General features: G+C 38.9%; 1 protein-coding gene across 1 annotated transcript in view; it reads right to left on the bottom strand.

Annotated features, from left to right (window-relative positions):
• VWDE (von Willebrand factor D and EGF domains) overlaps positions 1-23,772 on the bottom strand; it is a 383,187-nt gene that overhangs the window by 107,169 nt on the left and 252,246 nt on the right. The window contains exon 12 of the mRNA XM_087955799.1: positions 9,843-9,979. Within this exon, the coding sequence (XP_087811925.1) occupies positions 9,843-9,979 (137 nt within the window). The remainder of the gene's footprint in view (positions 1-9,842; positions 9,980-23,772) is intronic.

The raw sequence follows: 23,772 nt of genomic DNA, 5'->3' as shown, positions 1-23,772 counted from the left end.
TAATTTTGAAGGTATGTTTGAACCGGAGACCAGAACACATTTATATTAAATCATCAATAGGATTATGGACAGTGCTAGAACAGTCCCTTTTAGATTTTTGTGGAATAAAATATACATATTATTGTACTTCAGTAGGCAGGAAGCAGTCCAGCATAGCTGCAACAGCATTTATCAACTCAAAACTGGAACTGAGGAACAGCAAGCACATGCCTGTAATTTATACTCTGGGCCCACAGGGCTTTAACAATCATAATACTTGAAAAAGCCCGCCCAAATATAAATGTTCTGAGTTTCCCTCCAAAACAGTTGGAGTTAACAGTTGGGGTCATTTCATTTTAGCAGGGACTAGTTCAGGCAGTCACTGTGTGTCAATACAACTATATATATTCAATACATAACACATATAATTCATTATAGAAATATATTTGATTATACAGGGCCAGTTTACTGTAGTGGCTAGAAAGTGAGACACCATGAGTTCTACTTTTGCCTTAGGCACAAAGTCAGCTTGGGCCAATCACTCTTTCTATGCTCTAGAAAGAGACAACAGCAAACCTCTTCTGAAAACTTGGCAAGAAAACTACAGGGACTAGGCAGTCACTGGGTGTCAACAATGACTTGATAGGCACACACACAGAGAGCACATTAGTGAAGGCACACACACATACACACACTGCACATTATATTAGTGAGTCAGTGAAGCAATTATAGTGTAATTATGAAGTAATGGGATAGGACTACACAGACAATTAGGTTTTGAAAGAACAAAGAAGGACTATAGGAAAAGCCACAGTACTTAGATTTATATATCACTTTACAGTGCTTTACAGGTACAGCCCTTTCTAAGCGGTTTACAGAGTCAGCCTATTGCCCCCAACAATTTAGGTCCTTATTTTACCCACCTCGGAAGGATGGAAGGCTGAGTCAACTTTGAGCCTAGTGAGATTTGAACTGCTAAATTGCAGGTAGCTGGCAGACAGAAGAAGTAGCCTGCAGCCTAACCACTGCACCGCCATGGTTCGTATTCTCTGAACATAGTTTCATTCTGTGGAGTTACCCTTAGAGGGTTTGGCAAACTGTCCCTGCTTAGAGTCTATAGTTTTTCTTCTAATATCTTTTCTCATCATTATTATTTGGCCTTCTAAATGTTTTATAGCTGAGTTGTTGGTTTAGTTTGGGAAATCTGACACCATATAGCTGAGCTCATAATTTGTTTTCCCTGGGTTAGCATGATCCCCTGAAATCTTCTTCAATCCAGTGATAAGAAACAAACATGTTTATAGGGCACATATACAGTTCAGAAATTGATTCATGTTCTGGAATGGTAATTAGCAAAAAACATCATTCCCAAGGCATGAGTAGAGCTAAGCAGAGACAAGCTTTTCCCCAGAGTTCTTGCATGAATAGCTCCAGAATATATTTTCACATTTATGTAAAAATCCAAAAGGTTACTTAACATTATATGGTTAGTTACCAAAATCTTCTTTTTAAAATAACCTTTCTGCAAAAGTATCTGACAGAAATGTAAAACAACTAACAAAATAAAAGCAGTAGCAGTATACTATATAAGTACATTAACTTTGAACAATAAAATACAGAACACAATTTAAAGCATTAAATTAAAACAATGTACACATAATTATAGACGAAGGCAATTCCATAATCTGAGAACACACAGAAGAAAGCCTTTCCCTGTATTTGAGGGATATAACTACACGAACATGATATCCTTGAGAGGGCAGATCTAAGAGGAGAAGCTGTAAAAAGTAAAAACAAAAAGGCATGATCTTCAACTGACCTTGAAAACAAGCATTGCAGATCTTTCAACATTTTCATAAAAAGTTATTTCGACACAATGTACTGATTAATATCTGAGTTGCCTCATTTCAAACTAGTCAGTGATCTAGAGCTCTATACGGAATACATTGTAAAACAAAAGTCTAAATAAGACATGGCTAGGACATGGATAATTGTTGCCAAGTAGAGGACAGTTGACAAATGGTCTACTACAGAGGGGTCAAACTCAAGGCTTGCAGGCGAAATCTGGCCTGAAGGATGCTTAGATATAGCCCATGGGGCCACCTTGGAAACAATGGACTGGTCCACGGTGCCTCTGCCAGCGAAAATGGAGCTCAGGAGGATCGTATGTGGGCCACCACAGGTGCCCCAGACATGAGTGACATCAAGCTAGCCCTGCCCACCCTGCCCACACCCACTCGCCTCCCCCTCAAGGTCAAACACAACCCTGATGCGGCCCTCAGTGAAATTGAGTTTGATACCTGTGATCTACTAGATGTAATAGTGTAAAGATATTTCTGACCACCACTTAAGACTGAACTGTTCTATTCAATGCTGAGTAGAATAGAGTTATAGCCTTTTATGCTCCTGGGAATCTTGCCGTAGGCCCTAGGCCAAGTTCCTATTTGTGGCAAGTTCCCCAGCACCACTTTGGAGCAGAAGGGGAATAATATATTGCTCTCAGATTTTGTTTCAAGAATTTGATAAAACAAGTGTGTCTTCTATGCAGGAAAATTAAAGGAACAAGTGATCACCTTTAGCTTCCTCCTACGCTAAAAAAAGTGAATTGGCTATAAAAGCCTTGCATCTGCAATTTGTCTACCACTGACCAAAGGGCATGCAATCAAGCAATATGTTCTCCTCTGTTCACAACTCCACCAACTGAACACCATCTGACTGAAAAGATGAAAGTCACTTACTTTTACAATGTTCCATGACCTAACACTGCCTAGGTAGTCCAGTAAGATATCCTCCCTAATTGTACAGGAGCTGCCTGCTGGATTTTGAATATTTCAAAGGACTGTAGGTATTGGTCAATCCAGTAAACTCAAAACAAGTAGTCTGAATCCCATATCACACTTAGAATTATCACCAAAAAAGAATCCAAATAATTTGACTCATCTGAAAATGCCTAAAATTATATTGCTACAGATTAAAACACTTCGATAATTGCTGAAATAGAAGCAATTACTCTTGTTTGTATTGCAATGGACAAAGAAAATTGTACTCAGCAAGGCATTTTCTTACGTCCATGCTAGCAGCTAGGTTGGATGAATGATACTCTAGGCTGTTCTTTTAATATTGGTAGTTTAAACTAAGGCTGTTTTGTAATAGTTGACTGTTTTGGAACAGATTCAAAAAATACCATCATCATAGCCTATTTCTATTTATTAAGGCTGTGAAGAGAGCAATATATTTGGAAGGGCAAAATATTCAGCATGTATTTGTGTGAATGCATAACACCTGTCAGAATTGTCTTGTCCCAGGATTGTGCTACAACACTGAGCAGCCATGTATGCCTAGGAAAAGACCCATGTGTTCCTAACAGATGCTGTATGCTCACCCTACCCCCACTCCCAAATTATGGTTTGCTTTTGGAATCCAGATTTCTGCACAGCCCTATCATTATAATACAGGCTGTGTCCCAGGATAAATTGCCAGAAAAATGGGAAAACTGCTAAACTAACTTTATACATAATGCGTTGAAAGGTGTTGGAAACAGCTGCTGGAATCAGCTGGGATAGTTTTTAGTTTGGTAAACTGTACTTAGGAACCCTCTGTCTTCTCTTTTATTATAGCATTTACTCAATAATACTTTCAGAATGTTTAGCAACTAAACTCAGAAAGTAAAAATATAACATTGAATTTTCAACTAGAATAGATTTTTAGAAAAAAAAACCAGAGCTATAATTCTTATAGGAAAGATTGTTCTTTCAGGCTTACCCTGTAACCATGGTTTGGGAACTGTCAGATATGTTGGAACCGTCAGATATGCTGGACTGAAAATATCTTATGTTTTCCCCATGCTTAATAAATATTTATAATATTTGAAAGAAAGTTGTTATGGGGGAAAAGTACTCTGTAGCACAGGGCTGTCAAACTCCCAGCCCACAGACTAGATGTGTCTCGTGCTATCCATACTCACGCCCAGTTTAGTGAAGAGGAAAAAAGTCCTGATAAGTCACATGACACTGCCGTGACAACATGAGTTTGACACCACTGCTCTAGCACCCTCTCCAAAAAAGTTGCTGGTGTTACATTAATGTAACACTAAGTATTCAGACCTTTCAATACATGGGGATCCAAACATGCCTAATGTGAAATGCATGAATAAGGGCAATGATATTTAGAGCTATCTGTAAGCCAGATAAATATTTTGTACTTTTGTTTGAAATTCAGGAGGATATACATTAGTTTCTACTGATGCTTCATGGAATATTCTGGATCCTTCTAGTTTCACTGAGAAAGTTCATGACAAAATGTATATAGTTTTGAAATCATATGACTGAAAAGCTCTCCCATTCATATATTCTTAGCCATAGATTTCTTTTTTGCTCAGATAATACAAAGTTTTCTTACACTTTGTATTTTCTGATGTGATGTATAATAACATTAATAATCCTTCAATTCAGATGAAGACTACAGCTGTGTGTCAAGAAACTTGGTTAGTTAGCTGTGACACTTAAAATTCAAGTGTCTTTGGAAATACAGTAATGCGTATAGATTCCAGATGCACAAATTTGAGAAGTAATAATAATGTGATTTCAAGCTTCAGTGAACTATAGTAGAAGTGGGATAAGAGCCCACAAAAAAAATGGAAGACTGTGTGGTTTTGATTTACTTATAAACTAATCTCTGAAGTGCTCTGACATTAACTGTACAAAATGTGTGTGTCAGAAAGAGAATTTTTTAGTTTTAGAACCTATAATTTTAGCCAATCTCTATACAATATCTATGCAGGAAGATAAACCAATCAGTAGAACAAAGAATTTAAAATTAATCCATCACAGATTTCTTTTAATTCCAATTACCATATTCCACTAGAGTAATTTCCACCATTGCACATCAGCAGTAATTAATGGAGTATATATATATATATGTATGTATATATATATATGTGTGTGTGTGTGTGTGTGTATGTATGTATGTGTGTGTGTATATATATGTGTGTGTGTGTGTGTGTGTGTGTGTGTGTGTGTATATTTGTTTTCTGAGGTTCTCATGGTATTTGTATGTGGATCTTTGGTTATTCGGGTTTTCTCCCGCGAAGATTCAAAGTATCTAGGCAACGCTTCGATGAAGTCTCATTCATCATGTTCAGGCTTGCTTCTTCGGCTCTGTGCTTCTCAGAGTGATGTGAGCTTTCAGCTGCTTCTTCCTTCTAACTGCCAGTGGGGGTGTGACTTGACTGGGTGGGGCTTGGCTGCGTCCGATTGGGTGGGGGTGTGTTCTCATTGGTTGGAGGCTTGGCTGTGTTCTGATTGGTTGGGGGCTGGCCGTGTTCTGATTGGCTGAGGCGTGCTCTGTTCAGGTGGGGCTTGGCGTGCTCAAACTAGTCCCAGCTGCTGGGGATTTGAGCTGGTGAGCTGGGATCTTGCTGTTTGGCTTTGAGTTCGTGGTCGTGCCACATCTTCATGGTGGGGTCAGTTCGCTTCATGTATGGCTCAGATGGGTTTGAAGTAGGTAAGATGCAGCTGCAGTGCGGCTTCTGGTCTGTGGTCGTGTCTCATCTTCTGTGTGGGTGTGAGTCTGATTTTTACGTGGAAGTGTGGTGGTGGCATCTTGTGTGGCCTCGTGGGTGTGGGTCTGGTGTCATTCATCATGTTGGGTACTGTCTGTTCATGAGGGCGGGTTTCCAAATGGCTGGTAAGCGGGAGGTGTCATCTCTTTTATTCATGCTGTGTGGGCGTTTTCATCTCTATGGCTTCTCTGATTATTCTGCTGCTGAAGTGTTCAGTTTTGGCGATAGTTCTGGTATTTTTAAAGTCAATCTCATGTCCTGTGGCTTTGAGGTGTTGGACCAGGGAAGAGGTTGGTTCTTCTTTTTGATTGAGTTCTTATGTTCTTCAACGCGTGCACTTATTCTTCTGTTAGTTTGTCCAATGTATGTGGTGAGGCAGGCAGTGCAAGGGATTTCATATACTCCTTGGTTTTCTAACCCGATTTTGTCTTTAGGGTTTCTTAGGATGGTGGATATTTTTCTGTTTGTGCAGAATGCTGTTTTAATGTTGTGTTTTTGGAGGATCTTGCTGATTTTGTCTGTAATGCCTTTTATATATGGGAGGAGGGCTTTGCCGTTCTCTTGTTCTCTGTCTTGGATTTTGGTTGGGGTTTCTTTTTGGATTAGGTGGGTGATCTTCTTTCTTTGAAATCCATTGGCTGTTAGTACGTTGGTGAGAGTGTTTAGTTCGGTTTTTAGGTGTTGTTCATCAGCTAAGCATTTTGTTCTGGAGATGAGTGTCTCAGCTACGGAATTGATCTGTACTGGGTGGTGGTGTGAGAGTGCGTGTAGATAGCGGTTTGTATGTGTTTTCTTTTGGTAGATAGTGTGTCCTAGGGAGCCATTGGGTTTTTTGTATACCAAGACATCTAGGAAGGGAAGTTGATTGTTAGCTTCTGTTTCCATGGTGAATTGTATTTTGGGATGTAGGCTGTTGAGGTGTGTGAGGAAGTTGTTCAGTTTTTTTTCCCGTGTGGCCAGATTATGAAGGTGTCATCTACGTATCTGAGCCAGAGTTTGGGTTTGTGATCATATTTTTCTAGAGCTTGTGTTTCAAAGTGTTCCATGTAGAGGTTTGCGATGACAGGTGAGAGGGGTGATCCCATGGGTGCTCCTTCTATTTGTTTGTATTTTTGTCCGTTGTAGGTGAAGTATGTATTGGATAGACAGTGATTGGTCAGATCTAGGATGTGCTGGGGGTTGTATTTGTTTTGGATGGCTGTCAAGGCTTCTTTTATTGGCACTTGGGTGAAGAGGATATGACATCAAGCTCACTAGTAGGTCGCTGGGTTGTAAGTTTTGTTTCTTTATGATCTCGATGAACTGGAATGAGTTTCTTACATGTGAGTTGATGGATTCTGCATAGGGCTGTAGTTGTTTGACGAACACAATACAGAAGTCTGATGATGGCAGATGAGATTCTGCCGAAACATTGCTACAACTTTAAAAGCACAACTACAATGACGTGGGAAAATACCCGAACAAAGCTGAATACCATACATGTAAGTACCTGCGAAAACTATATGTATGTATGTATAGATATATATATATATATGTATGTATATATGTGTGTGTATATATATATATATACACACACACACACACACACACACACACACACACACATACATACCATGTTTCTCACAAAATAAGGCCGGGCCTTATTTTTATTTTTTTTGACTTAATTCCTCCCCCTTGCATCCTCAGGTGGGCGGGCAGCAACGTTGACCTCGGCGTTGGTGGGGCACTTCGTATCGGGAGACCTTCCGCCACCGTTGCTTTCCCTTCTCCCTTGCTTCCGCGGTGTTTAGAGCAATGCCATGGCATTTGGCGCAGCCACGTGTGGCCAGCCAGGGCTCCTCCCTGCAACCGCAGCCCAGTGGAGACACTCGGCTTCAGGCACTCCTGTCACCGCCTTCCCTTTGCCTTCGAAGGTAAAGCCAATTATTCTAAAAACAACGCCCTACTACAACAAAGACTCCCCTGCCTGAGCGGGCAGCCCAACCCCACGTGGGGAGGTGAATCTCCCAGGGCCGCAGCACAAGATCGGCTGCCCAGCCGCCATCCCTGCCTGGCACCGGGCAGAGCTTGAAGAGCTTTGCCTGGGGTGCCCAGCACAGCTGACAGGCGGGCCCTCCACCCCGCCAGCAGAGCTCTCACCAAGGCAGTGAGCGCCTCCCCGCCGGACCCCCTGCTCATCCCACCAGGGCCGCACCAGAGCCGTGTGGGTTGGGCAGAGCCAGGAAAGTGAGCCGCGAGTGCACGCCCGCCTGCCAAGCAAAAGAGCCGGGCCAATCTGAGCTTGGCTTCCTTCCCAAGTCCCTCCAGTGTGAATCTGAAGGGGCCACTGGGAGAGGCTGCCCGAGGCAGTGATAGCGCCCACCCATCCGTGGACAGGGAGGCGAGGTGATGGCAGTGCTGCTTCCCTGGCCGGTGGAGAGAGCCTGAAGCTGCCCATTCTTTCCACCCCTCGCCCAGCCCGTCCCCATCCCCACGCATCTCCAACCAACGCCAAAGTCAACGCAGGCAGCACCATATCCGGGTATGCAACAAAAGTACTTCCTAACAGCAAGCCCCCCCTGCCATTCCCTCCCCCCCATTTCACATGTTAAATATAGGCCTTAATTTGGGAGGAGGGGCTTAATTTGATTTTATGCTGATAAAACATGCTGGGCCTTCCTATTGGTGGAGGCCGTATTGTTGGAGAAACATGGTGTGTTATTTTATTTATATAAAATAAATTTTAGCCTGTATCTTGAACTTTATGGAACATGTTTTATTTAACATATTAAAGGAAATATATAGAATAAATACATAAGTACATTAAATCATGGAGCAGTTATATGTAAGTCAAATAGAAAAAATATTTGAATTATGTAAAATATTTTAATATGCATATGATTACACTGGTGATTTACAGGACTTTTAAAAAGAATCCAGAGAAATTACATGCACTAAAATAGCATTTGAACACCATTTGAGATTGCCCAGATTCCTCTTATCAACCTACTGTTAACTAGAGTAACACCAGCCATTACATATAAAAAGGAATCATTTAGATGTTGTTCTGCTTTACTTCCATTGTTTCAATTTATAAGATGCATGTATTCTTGATTTTGTATAGTGTTTGGAAAAAGGACTGGGGGAAAAGGTCATTTATTTTTATCCCACCTTTATTATTTTTATAAATAACTCATGGTGGTGAACGTATCCAATACTTCTTCCTTCTTATATTTTCCCCAGAACAACCAGTGACCACATGTTAGGCTAAGGGAGAATGACTGGCCCAAGGTCACTCAGCTTTCATTCCTAAGGCAGGCCTAGAACTCATAGTCTTCTGGTTTCTAGCCTTGTGCCTTAATCTTTAGACCAAACTGGCTCTCTTGCTCTCTAATATGTGACTTTACTTTCAAAAACATGTTATACACATATTTATCCCAAAATAAAATAACTCTGGATTCCCAGCCCCAGCTCCCAAATAAAAATAGCTAAAAAACAATTATAAACATTGACAAAATTATGTGTATTGCTTAGTTTTCATATTTTATTAATCTAAGGTTGCCAAAACTAAACTTGGATATAGATTCTCAATCCCAACAATCAAAGCAGGGTCAAAATATATCATATATGGATTAATAATTGTAAGTAAAACTGAATTGACTGATTCTAAGGTATTCCATTGATCAAATTTTGATTCCCTGTCTGAACATATATTGAGATACATAAGATAAAGGAAAAGGTTCCCCTCACACATACGTGCTAGTCATTTCCAGCTCTAGGGGGCGGTGCTCATCTCCATTACAAAGCTGAAGAGCCAGTGCTGTCCGAAGATGTCTCTGTGGTCATTTGGCTGGCAAGACTAAATGTTGAAGGTGCACGCAATACTGTTACCTTCCCACCAAAGTGGTCCCTATTTTTCTACTTGTATTTTTACATGCTTTCGAACTGCTAGGTTGGCAAAAGCTGAGACAAGTAACGGGAGCTCACTCCATTACGTGGCACTAGGGATTCAAACCACCGAATTGGCGACCTTTCTGATCGACAAGCTCAGTGCTGCCTGCAACCAGCTCTGCTTGCATACATTCATTGTCGATCTTCTTCCTAGACAAAATAAGAAGACTGTACATTCCTACATCTGCCACTCAAAAGTGCTACATGGGGGAAAATAACTTTTCTATTCAATATCCATTCAATTACCTACCTAAACTTTTTTGAAACTGAATGTTTTGTCACTCATGACTCTCCTTTTCACAGAGTTTATTGAATGCAAGAAGCTTTCTGATTAATATTCATTTTTTCCATGGTCTCATATTAAACTACTTACAGTCAGTCTGGTGACTTCACAGTGAAGATCAGGAGAATCATTAAAGCCAACTCCATACACTTGGATGTTGCTGCAGTTGGAAAATCTTACATCACAGAAGCCTCCATTGAGTAGACTGGAAATCTCCACAGAATGCTCTGATGTGGAAATAAAGATGTGATAATCAACTATTTATTTGTATTTAGTTACTTACTGTGATTTTTTTTACTGCACCATTTGATCAGACTTCTGGTAGGTCACAATTCAAATCAAGTGACAAACAAAAACAGAGACAAAGAAATAATACCTGGTACTATGGTGGCCCAAACACTAAGTAATTATCTAAAACCTGAATGGCTGCTCAAAAATAATTGTTATAGTTAACTTGCGGAAAGATAAAAAGAAGGGTAAACCATGAAGGGAAAATATTTCCTAGCATGGAAATCCCTCCAGAGAAGAACTGTTTTGAGGCCCATGTATTCATGCAAGGATAGGATTCCCAGCAACTGCTCTTCACATGAGAAGATGAATCAGGTAGATTTCATCTAGAGAAGAAGGCTTCCAAGATATTAGAGCTTTCAATTTCAACCAGGATTTTGAAATGGACCTAGAAGCTTATTGATAATCCTTGCAATGATCAAAGGTTAGGACAAAATTAAAATAGAAATTATTCTACCTATTAGTAACCTATCCACTCCATTTTGTATCAATTGAAGCTTCCAAATAATTTTCCAACGCAGTTCCAAGTAGGGTGTGTCACATAATTTTAGTCATGTGATAATATGTGCTTGAGTCACTGTTGCCAAGGGTATCCTAATCCAAGTATATTTGCAACTAGCACACAAATGTCAGCTGGCCAAAGACTCTTCTGGCCACCACTTCCACCTGTTGTTTAGCAAGAGCCACAAATGCATCAGGATCCTCTAGTTCTTTTAAGAGAGTGATTCTATCTCGAGTAAGGGTGTCAAACTCATGACATCATGGCAATGTCACGTGATGTAACAGGACTTTTCCCCCCTTCACTAAATGAGCATGGGTGTGGCCAGTGTGTGACATATCTGGCTCACAGGCCAGGAGTTTTACAGCTCTGATCTAGAGTTAATATGTGTACAAGTACAATACTTTTAAGCTTTTATTTTTATTAAAAAAACCTTTTTATGTACAAACTTTACTTGGAGGTCTTTTTTGTCTAAAATACTAGCTTTTGCCTTCTTGTGTCAAAAAGTTAACTATCAATCTTATATAGCAATTTCCGAGAAAAAGCAATATGAAAAACAGACATTGAAAACATGGACTGACATTGTTCTTACATTTTATGTAGCAACTGAAGCCATCTGCTCAGGAAAGTATTTCTCATTACAGTGTGTGCTGTCAAATTCATAAGATTATCTTGTTCAAGGCTGATTAGGGACTAATGAAAATACTTTTTATATTTGGTCTATTCAATGGTCTTGCCAATACGGTGATTCCATAAGTATATAAATGTGGATTAAAGTGTCTGGAACACTAGACTATATTTCTATTTCTGGAAATATTCCTTGAAAGCTACTTCATGGAATATCAATTTTAACTTTATGGACTTATTTGCAAATTACAACAGATAACATTAACATGAGCAAAATCTGTGAGAATTCTGCCAAGAAACATAATTCTACTCAGTATGCAACATTATGTTATTCTGATGTCTCATCAGTCTGTAGCAAATAAGCTTGGTAAGAGCCAGATTGTTCTTGTGGTTAAGCCACCAGATTAGAAGGCAGGAAACAATAGTTCTAATCCTGCCTTATGCAGAAAACCAACTGGGGGACTTTGGGCCAATCACTCTCTTTTAGTCCAACCCAGGGCTGTGGGGAAAATAGAAGGAAGGACTATTAAGTAAGTTCGCCACCAACTATCTATAGCATGGGTGTCAAACTCACTGCTTCATATTGCTGTTGTTAGGAATTGATGAACAGTTGGGTTGGAAATATATAAACCAGGATAGACATTTAATACTGTCTCTTTAAGGGAATGCTAAATTGTAATTGGGTGTGGTTCCTCAAACAGCCATAAGATGGAGCCAGAAACCTGGGTTGTTCTGTTCTGTTGTTGCTGTGAGTTGCTTGTTGCTAGATGTTCTGATGTTCGATGTTGGTTGGTTTGCATTTTTTCCCTATTGACTGTTGCTGATCATTGTTCTTCTTGGATTGCTGTGAGTCTATTTACTGAACTGTTTATAATAGACTTTGTTATTTGGATTATCCCTGGACTGAAAACTGGGTGCTTTAACCATGTATGACTTGGACTGTTTGTTGAACTTTGCTTAACCGTTTACTGGAAGTAAAAACCTACATTTTACTATTCAGTGTATCTGTGTGCTGGTCGTGTGTTATTCAACATTACTCTCACTACATCTCCCTGTGTGCACTCATTCTCCCAACGAGGGATTACCTCAACACTGGTTATGGGCCCAGGCCATACCAGTCTCAGATAACTGAGAGTTAGTGAGAATACACAGTACAGTATGTTAGTGTTTGGGGATTAACCCCTAGCAGAGTATTGCAGCAGTAGTCAAACCAGACAGCCAAACGAGAGTGGAAGGGCCCCAGAGTATACACACACTGAACACAAACACTGTTTGTAGTTTAAATAGTTTTTAATCCATTTAGAGTTTAAAGCATTGTCATTCAGTCCATTAAGTCATTCACAGTATTTCCATCCAGTAAGACTCACTAGTATAGTCCAAGTTAAGAGTCCTTGCAATATCTTTATCAGCCGATAAAGATATCTTCTCCTCCTCCGGTGCCTCTCTCCAGAGGAACAAACGCTGGATATTCAGCAAGAAGTTCAAACAGTAGAACAGTTGAATTCAGCAGTAAATCAGCAAACAGTAGCAGACAGAATCATCTCAGTCACAGGCACAGTTACAGTCAGTACTCACAGTTAATCACAGTTAGACACAGTTAGTCGCAGTAACACACAGTCGCAGAGTAAGCTTTCCAGCTTCTAATGCTTCCTTATATTGTAACTTCTAACTGCACCCTTAATCGGCTAATTGCCTGCAGCATTGTGCTTAAAGTGATAAGCACTTAAACCATGATATCTAAGTTTTATATATTTATTCACCCAAACCATATTTGGTATCAATGTTATACCTAACATACTCCCCTTTTGGGTGAAATAAATATATAATACCTTTACAATCTAACCCCATATTTTTCACAACTCTCCTGGTGCTTACTGGCACCTTGGGCTTTAGTAAAATTATCAGCTAAATTGTCCTCCGACATACAGTACTCTAGCTGAATCATCTTACTTCTTACAGATTGTCTCACGTTTAGGTATCTTAGATCTGTATGCTTGCTCCTTGTTTTTACTGCAATATTTGTGGCCATTTGAATTGCTGCCTGATTATCTTCATGTATAATTATAGGATAATCCACAGTTATACCTATATCAATTAACATTTGTTTATACATTATTAATTCTGTACATAACAGTGATAAACAGGAGAATTCTGCCTCCATAGTAGACAAACTTATATGCTGTTGTCTTATTGACTTCCAGCCTATTAATGTCTTACCCAGCATTATGGCCGTTCCTGAAGTCGACTTTCTAGTGTCTCTTTCTGATGCAAAGCTAGCATCTGCATAAGCACTCAGAATTAAATCACCCTTTGGTTCTAAATACAATGAATAATTCATTGTCTTTTTAAGATATCTTAATATCCTCTTAGCTGCAATCCAGTGTCTTTCACATGGTGCAGAATTGAATCTAGCCAACTGATTCACGCAGTACGAAATATCTGGTCTAGACCAATTACTAATATAACTCAAACTACCAATTAAAGATTGATAAATCACCTTATCAAACTCGGGCTTTGTTCATCAGTGTTGCTAAACTCCTGACTCATTGAGTCTTAGCTGGCTTACAAAGCTCCATCTTGTAATCTTTTAGCAATTTGCTTATCTTATCTTCCTGAGATATCTTAAAACCTTTCCGTGTTTTCTTTATATTCAAACCGAGATACTTCTTTATCTCCCCTAATTGCTTGATCTTTATTCTCTTTCCTAATGATGCTATTATTTTATTTGCTTCATCATTAGTTTCAGTAATCAATGCAATGTCATCTGTGAATAGTAATAATAATGATACTTTCCCATTTGTCTCCCTCTTAAACAGACATGGATCGGCTAAACCAGCTTTAAATCCTATATTGTTTAGTTCCTTTACAATATACTGGTTCCATTCATAGCCTGATTGTTTAAGACCATAGAGGCTTTTCTTTAACAACCAACAATCATTATTATCCTTATTTTCACTTTTAATACCAACAGGTTTTTTCATATAAATAATATGTTTTAATGGGCGTGCAAGTAAGCAGTTTCCACATCTAGATGGTTAACTATATAGTTTTTACTAGCTGCCCACACTAAAGCTGCCCTCAAGGTTGCTGCCTTAAGACTAGGTGCAAACACCTCATCGTAGTCATTGGCATTCTGCCTAAAACCTTGGGCTACTAACCTTGCCTTATGGATTAAATTACCATCTTTATCTGTTTTTACCTTAAAAATCCATTTGCAGCCCGATGGATTTCTTACCTACAGGTAATTTGATATTCTCATACACTTTCATATCTCTTAATGAATTCAGTTCCTTATTCATTGCTGCATACCATCTTTCTTTTTCCTTAGTAGGATACTTTTTAATTTCTTCTACAGAATTAGGAACTTGATTAATCTGGCACACTGTATTAGCCTGGTACCTATCAGGCGGTCTAGATACACGTGTAGTTCTTCTGGGAATTACAGGGCTTACAGGAGGACTTTGTTGAACTACTACCTGTTCATCTTCCTCATCCTGTTCAGCTATTGAATTTGTTTCTTCCTTTATGGGCACTATTTCATCCTGTATTAGTCTCTTTACTTTATTTTTAAAGTTACAGGGATAACTAATGGGATTTCTATAGGATTCAATAATTACATCTTTATTGGCATCCTGTTCTAATTTCTCCCATCCTTCATGTTCTAGAAATTGGGCACTAGCACTACATAACACTTTAGATGTGCCTTTCTCCCAAAATCTATATGCCCTATGGTTTGCCTGATAACCAACGAAGAAAAATCTTTTAGCTCTATGTTGCCCTTTTTTTCTGAGTTGTGCAGGAATATGCACCCATGCTGGTGCACCAAATGTGTGCAGGTAACTTAGGTCAGGTTTCCTGCCATGCCACCTGGTGAATGGTATTTCACCTGTTGTTGTATTAACAACGTTGTTCAATATGTTATTAGCACACATTGTAGCCTCCCCCACAAAGAATCAGGTAACCCAGAATCATTTAACATTGTTCTAACCATTGCCTGTAGTGTTTGGCCTCTTCTTTCAATAAAAGCGTTATGTTCTGGCCTGTATGGAGCAGACTTCTTATGCTCTATTCCAGCTACCTTAAGTCTGTTCTGGAATTTGTTATTAATAAATTGCACCATTATCTGTCACCAGGGTTATCAGTTGCCTTTTAGACTTTCTTTCAGCAAACTTTTAGCCAATTGAAAAATTGTTGATATGTTTCAGTTTTGCTTTTCATTAAATAGCAAAACCCATATCTAGAATAATGGTCCATAATGCTCAGTATATATTTAGCACCCCCATACTGGGTTTCTTTGGACCTATGATGTCTGCAAATACCACTTCTAAAGGTTCTTTTGTTTTGAAACCATTTAGCCTATTTGCAGGCAATATTTTGCTCTTATCTTCACAGCAAACATTACAACGCAAATATTTATCACAAGGTTTTAACCTTATTCCTTCAGATAACTCAACTGTACGTTTTAGCATTTTAAAATTTACATGCCCCAAACGCCTATGCAATAAATGGATACATTCATTATGAGGCTTTATATTATTAAATACAGTTGTGCCTCCCCTTTCTTACTATTATCTAAGACATATAATGTTCCATTTAAAGCTGCAGTTACCCTTTTGTTATCTTTTTCAATTATGCAATTATTATCCTTAAAAGTAATTACATAACCTAATTTATCTAATACCCTTACTGAAAGCAAATTAAACTTTAGTTGCGGTACATACAACATTTTTATATCCTGGTTTATGCACGGACAATGTGCAAGACCTTCACCTTTCGCTTTAAGATTCCAGCCGTTAGCAAAGAGATATATGTTGAGAGCTTTTAGACATTTTTATAAATTTTGTCTTATCTCTTGTGATGCAGTGGGATGCGCCACTGTCAACCACCCATATATCATTCTTCACATCAGAGTTGTTAAACGTGGCTAGTTCAAATGCTTTCTTTGGCTTTTTTATATTCTGGCTTTTTCTCTTTTTGCAAAATCTTGCCAAATGTCCTTTCTGCCTCCACAATTAAAACACTTTTAATTGTGTATGCCGTCGAAGATAAATTCTCTTCTTCTGGGTGCTGTACTTTGCTAATCTGGTTTCTTTCAAGCTTTGAAGATAATTTCTCTTCTTTCTTATCTTCTCTCAGCTCGTCACGCTCACGCCTTCTTCTGGCTTCTTCTAATAGCCTGCCTGTAATCTCGGTTAATGAGAGGCTATCTTTTGGCAATACCTCTAACGAAGTCACATAGTCATCATAGCTTTGATCTAATGAAGATAATATTATGTAGACTTGTTGCAGTTCATTAAATATAAGCTCTTTTTCTTGCAATTCTTGAAAAATGCTCTTCATACAGTTTAAATGAACTAACATATCTCCATTCCTCTGAAGATGCGTCGAAAAGCTTCCGTGTAAGATTTATATGTGCTCCTACACTGTCCCGAACATAAATCTTCCTGAGGTTCTCCCAGCAGTTTGCAGCATTTTCTTCTCCACGAATATGGACAAGCTGCTGATCACAGAGAGTCAGTCCTATGATGCATAAAGCCTGCTCATTCTTCAGTTTAAAGTCTTGTAACTTTTCGTTATTATCATCATCAGCAGGATCCCAGCTACTCACATCTGGTGGGTTTGCTATAATGTCCCACAAACCTTCTTTACGTAGAAGTAAACTACATTTCATTGACCATGAAACATAGTTTGTTCCATCCAGCCTGGATATCATGGACAGTTGTGACAAATTTACTTGTGCCATTGCTCTTCAGATATTTTGACTATTTTAAACTAATTAAAACAGTTTGTTTTTTACAGTAATGTGCAACTCACACCAACTCTCTATGCTATATCCTGGTTAGTTAGACTATGCTGCTGGGCCCATAACCAATGTTAGTGTTTGGGGATTAACCCCTAGCAGAGTATTGCAGCAGTAGTCAAACCAGACAGCCAAATGAGAGTGGAAGGGCCCCAGAGTATACACACACTGAACACAAACACTGTTTGTAGTTTAAATAGTTTTTAATCCATTTAGAGTTTAAAGCATTGTCATTCAGTCCATTAAGTCATTCACAGTATTTCCATCCAATAAGACTCACTAGTATAGTCCAAGTTAAGAGTCCTTGCAATATCTTTATCAGCCGATAAAGATATCTTCTCCTCCTCCGGTGCCTCTCTCCAGAGGAACAAACGCTGGATATTCAGCAAGAAGTTCAAACAGTAGAACAGTTGAATTCAGCAGTAAATCAGCAAACAGTAGCAGACAGAATCATCTCAGTCACAGGCACAGTTACAGTCAGTACTCACAGTTAATCACAGTAAGACACAGTTAGTCGCAGTAACACACAGTCGCAGAGTAAGCTTTCCAGCTTCTAATGCTTCCTTATATTGTAACTTCTAACTGCACCCTTAATCGGCTAATTGCCTGCAGCATTGTGCTTAAAGTGATAAGCACTTAAACCATGATATCTAAGTTTTATATATTTATTCACCCAAACCATATTTGGTATCAATGTTATACCTAACACAGTATACAGACAGTTCTTTACTGTTTAATTGTAGGTTACTATCCTGGTAAAGATGGCACAAGACCCGTCAACAAGTCTATCACTTATAACCCAGTTGGATGGAACAAACTATGTTTCCTGGTCTATGAAGTGCAGTCTACTTCTGCGTAGAGAAGGGTTATGGAATACAGTTCAAGATCCACCAGATGTAAATGCTTGAGATCTAGATAATGAGGACGATGCCAAGAAGTTAGCTGACTTTAAATGTAACAACGAATGAGCTCTTTGTATAATTGGACTAACACTGAGTGACCAGCAGCTAGTCCATATTCGTGGAGAAGAGTCTGCTGCTTGGTGTTCGGAGAATTTGAAGAGGATTTATGTTCGTGACAGTGTGTGCACACATACATCTTACACATAAACTGTTTAGAGCACGTCTTCTGAAAGGTGGAGATATGTTAGCTCATTTGAACTTCATGAAAAGAACTTTTCAAGAGCTACATGAACAGGAACTGATATTTTCAGAGCTGCATCAGGTTTACATCATTCTTTTCACATTGGATGAAAGTTATGATGATTACGTATATTCACTGGAAGTCTTGCCCAGAGATAAACTGACATCGACTGACATAACTGAAAGGTTGTTAGAAGAGGCAAGAAGACGGCTGGATAGGGACCAACTGAGGAAGAAACAACCACAAGAAGAGGATTTGTGTTCAACTGCCTATACTGTTAGGAAATGTTTTTCTTGTGGGGCTAGGGGACATATAGCTAGATTCTGTATGAAGGGAAAACAACAGAATACTAGTAATCCCCAGAAGGCTATGAAGAATGTTATTTTAGCTATGTCTAGCAATTCAACTGTAAACCATGATTTGTGGGTAGTTGATAGTGGAGCATCACAATGCATTACTAGAAATAGAGAGAGGTTTGTAAAGATGTCCACAAGTAAGCAACATATATCATTGGCAAATGGATGGAAGATGAAAGCACCTGGTGAAGGTACTGCATATTGTTCTTGTATAAATGAACATTTAACTATGTTATATGTACCTAAACTTAAAATTAATTTGTTATCAGTAAGGGCTTTAGTTAATATTGGTTATGTAGTAAACTTTAGGGGAGATAACTGTATAATAGAGAAAGAGGGTAAAAGTGTTACTGCTACTTTAGAGAATGATTTAAATGTGATATATGATGACCAGTTGCAGATGGCTAACTCGGTTTATAACAATGTTAAGCCACATGACGAATGTATACATTTACTGCATAGACGGCTGGGGCATATTAATTTCGAAATGCTCAAACTGTTGAATTGTCAGAGGGAGTAAAATTAAAACCCTGTAGCAAGTATTTAAACTGTAACACCTGTAGCCAGGAGAAAAGCAAGATTACTCCTGCAAACAGACTAAATGGGTTTAAGACCAAAGAACCTTTAGAGGTTGTGTTTGCTGACATAATTGGTCCTAAAAAACCCAGTTTGGGAGGTGCCTGCTATGTTTTGAGTATAATGGCCATTACTCACGGTACGGTTTCTGCTATCTCATGAAAAACAAAACAGAAACATTCCAATATTTATTTAATTGGCTGAGGTTTGCTGAGAGAAAAATGAAATATAGGGTAATGACTTCAGTTAATGATAACGGGACTGAGTTTATTAACAAGAGATTCCAAACTATGTTAAAATTGGTTGGTGTAGAGCATAAACGTTCTGCACCTTACAGGCCACAACATAGCTCATTTATAGAATGAAGAGGGCAAACGTTACAAGCCATGGCTCGCACTATGTTATCTGACTCAGGTTTGCCTGAAACACTGTGGGGTGAGGACATAATGTGTAACAACCATGTTTTGAACAATGTAGTGAACACAACAACTGGTGAATTGCCATTCACTCGTTGTCATGGCAGAAAACCAAATTTAAGTTACCTACACACATTTGGAGCTCCAGCATGGGTGCATATTCCCTCCCAAGTAAAACTGAAAAGGCAACATAGAGCTAGGAAATTATTTTTCGTGGGTTACGAAGCCAACCATAGGTTGTTTAGATTTTGGGATCCAGGCACATCTCATGTTTACTGTAGCACTAGTGCTACATTTCTTGAGCACGTTGGGTGGCATAAACTAGAACAGGAATACAACAATGATGTTGTAATTGACACCCGAGTAGTCCCTAAAGATGAAATAATTAAACCATCAATAGCCATTAAAGAGGAAGAACAGGCACAGGAGGAGGTAGAAGAACAGGAGCAGGTGGAACAGGAGAGTCCACCAGTTAGCCCTGTATTACCGAGACGTTCAACCTGAGTAACATGACCACCTGATAGATATCAGGCTAGTGTTGTATGCCAAGTGAATACAGTTCCTGGTAATTATAATGAACTGAAGCTGTATCCTACTAAGAATCAGGCTGCTTGGCAGGAAGCAATGGATAAGGAACTGAAATCCTTACAAAAACTGGAGGTATATGAAAATGTCAGGTTACCACCAGGTGAACAAGCCATAGGGTATAAATGGATTTATAAGCTAAAGACTAGTGTAGACGGGACTGTTACCCATAAAGCCAGGTTAGTAGCACAAGGGTTTAATCAGACAGCAAATGACTACGATGAGGTGTTTGTGCCTAGTCTGAAGGCTACTACATTATGAGCAGCATTAGGGTGGGCAGCTAAGGAGAAATATGTTATAAATCATTTAGATGTAGAGATGACATATCTGCATGCACTGTTGCAACACACTATATATTTAAAGAAACCCTTAGGTATCAAAAATGATAATACAACTGATTGCTGGAGATTGAAAAAGAGTCTTTATGGCTTAAAGCAATCAGGATATGAGTGGAACCAGTGTATAGTTAAGGAATTAACTATGATAGGTTTTGTAGCTGGCATGGCTGATCCATGTTTGTTCAAAAGGGAAAGTGATGGTGTAATTTCATTGTTGCTATTGTTTACTAATGAGATAGCATTAATCACCAAAACTGAGCAAGAAGCTACTGAAATAATTTCACTGTTAGAAAAGAAATTTAAGATAAAACAGTTAGGTGAAATTAAACAACATCTTCGTTTAAAGATAGATAAAACTAGGGGAGGATACAAAATCTCACAGGCAGATAAAATTAACCAATTACTAAAGAATTTCAAAATGGAACTCTGTAAACCAGCTAAAAGACCGATGAGCCAGGAGTTTAGTCATAGTGATGTTCAAAGTCCTGTTTTTGATAAAATATTTATCAGTCCTTGATTGGTAGCTTATCTTATCTCAGTAATTGGTCAAGGCCAGATATAGCATACAATGTTAACCAATTAGCTAGATTGAACGCTGAGCCAACCGAAAGGCACTGACAAGCTGCTAAACGTGTGTTAAGATATCTGAAACAAACAATGCATTATGCATTACATTTGGAGCCTAAAGATGAACTAAGTTTAACTGCATATGCTGATGCAAGTTTCGCTACAGATGTAAATACACATATATCAACATCAGGTACTGTAGTATTATTTGGAAAAATGTTGATTGGATGGAGGTTTATTCAACAGAAACATCTAAGTTTATCAACAATGGAGGCTGAATTCTCATGTTTGTCTCTATTATGTACAGATTTAGTTTGTTATAAGCAACTATTAATTGATATGGGAATTGATGTAACAGATTCTATTGTTGTTTATGAAGACAACCAATCAGCAACACAGATGGGTTCCAATCTTGCTGTAAAGACAAGATCAAAACACACAGATTTAAGATATTTAAATGTGAGACAATGTGTGCAAAATAAAATGATTAAACTGGAGTACTGCATGTCAGAGAATAACATTGCAGATCATTTTACAAAAGCTAAAGGCTCTGTAAAGCATAAGGCTTGCTGTGAGTATTATGAACTTAAACTGTAAAGTGTTATATACTGTCCTATTCAAAGGGGAGAATGTTAGGAATTGATAGTCACCTAACAGTTGGGTTGGAAATATATAAACCAGGATAGACATATAATACTGTCTCTTTAAGGGAATGCTAAAATTGTAATTGGGTGTGGTTCCTTAAAGGGCCATAAGATGGAGCCAGAAACCTGGGTTGTTCTGTTCTGTTGTTGCTGTGAGTTGCTTGTTGCTAGATGTTCTGATGTTCGATGTTGGTTGGTTTGCATTTTTTCCCTATTGACTGTTGCTGATCGTTGTTCTTCTTGAATTGCTGTGAGTCTATTTACTGAACTGTTTATGATACTAGACTTTGTTATTTGGATTATCCCTGGACTGAAAACTGGCTGCTTTAACCATGTATGACTTGGACTGTATATAATGTATAAATAGTTCCAGACTTTTGTAACAGATACCCACAACCAGCTAAGTAATTATTAAAACAGCTACTATACTTTTATGCCTGCCACATAAGTAGGAACAAAGTTCCCACATTTATCATTAGTGTGATCTATGACTGGGAATTTAAGAGATCTGGTGTAAACTTGTAATTGTATGAGGATGGGTTAAAATGTTGGACGGAATGATTTATGTAGTGTAATTTGTTTCACTGAAATTTATTGAATAATAACACTAAATATGGGTCTGCAAGCACTGAATTAAGGTATGAAATAGTTTATTGAACCATAACAGTTTATTGTACTCAAAACAGTTACTAATGAATGAGATATTTAACCGATCATGAATTTCTTTGTTCCTGAACATTATTTTACTCTATCATATAACATTCAAATTACTACAGTAACATTGCTTTGAACTAACTGTAATTCTTCTTCCTTTCCTTTTCTAAGAAGCAGGGAAATTGAAATTGGAAGCAAGCATGGGGAAAATGCCCAAATTTCCTTTCCAGACTATAAAATCAACATGTAATCTTTGGAGTCATTTTGCTTTTTCATTTCTTTCTTTATTAGAGTCTGAAACTGCCCATCTTCCTCACAGAGGAATTTTGTGATTATGCAGCAACTTGGCTGTTGCAAGCACAGAAAATTATACTGCCCACTGATTTGAGCCAAAGCATAAATAAGTGCCTAAGAGAGAGCCCCAAGGAGGAGGGAGGGACAATCTCTAGCCAATAGCATAAAAAGGATTATGGGAAGAATCCCAACAACTACTGGAATAGAAAGCAGCCTGTATCCCTTGCCTGTCTCAGACACTTGTATCTGATGAGGCAATATTTGTAAACATCACAATGAAGAAAAGGCCATAAAATGATGATCTTTGTGTAATACCAAGATAAGTAGACTTCTAAAAGGGGCCTAAAACTGTTGTGAATCAATAAAAGTTGATATTCTAAATGCAAATCAGGGGTTGAAAACCTGCAGACTTGATTGGTCCTTGTACAACAACTTGGGATTGGGCCAGAACTAGACCCTGATTGGCCACTTTGGGAATACTTCTTATTGGTGAATAGTTTGAACCTGTTGCAAGTTCATTGGTTAATAAGGTAGCAGCTAACCCTATAAAAGGGCTACTGCTGCCCATAGCTTTGCTTTGTTCCATTCTGATTCCTGTTATTATTAAAGAGTTGAAGTCACTGGTCAGAAGTCTGGTCTCCTTATTCTCCAAACTTAACACTGGCGACGAGGATGGGATGCGGAGACCGAAGTGCTGACTAAACCTACAGAGCAACCTACAGAGCACGTGGTTGATCACACACCATCAACGGCAACATGGCCAGCGGTGTCGTACCACCCGCTCCATTCGACCCAGAAACCGAAGATTGGGAGTCATACATGGATAGGTTCCAGATGTTTCTGGAGACCAACAACCTAAAAAATGCAACAGCGGGGAAAAAAAGAGCTATCTTTCTAACTCACTGCGGGCCGACCGTGTTTAAGATGGCAAAGTCACTTGCCAGGCCAGCAGAGGTAAAAGAGATGGACTGGGACGTCCTCGAGCCGTTACTACGGGCTCACTACGCACCTACGGTGCCAACCCTCGTCAGAAGACACGAATATTACCGGAGGGACCAACAGAAAGGGGAAAGCCTTGCCGATTACATTGCGGACCTCCGAAACCTGGGAGGCCTCTGCAGATTTGCAAATTTAGAAGAAGCTCTCCGGGATCGCCTGGTTCTGGGCCTAGAAGACGGCATGATCCAGAGTAAAATTATGGCTAAGGGAGACATCAGCCTCACCGACGCCCTT

This window comes from Notechis scutatus, chromosome 1 (genome assembly GCF_049901735.1).
Source record: "Notechis scutatus isolate UNSWTSFEM ecotype Mainland chromosome 1, rNotScu1.2, whole genome shotgun sequence".
Taxonomy (NCBI): domain Eukaryota; kingdom Metazoa; phylum Chordata; class Lepidosauria; order Squamata; family Elapidae; genus Notechis; species Notechis scutatus.
The sequence above is the reverse complement of the archived record's forward strand: the minus strand, read 5'-3'. Positions and strand labels throughout refer to the sequence as shown.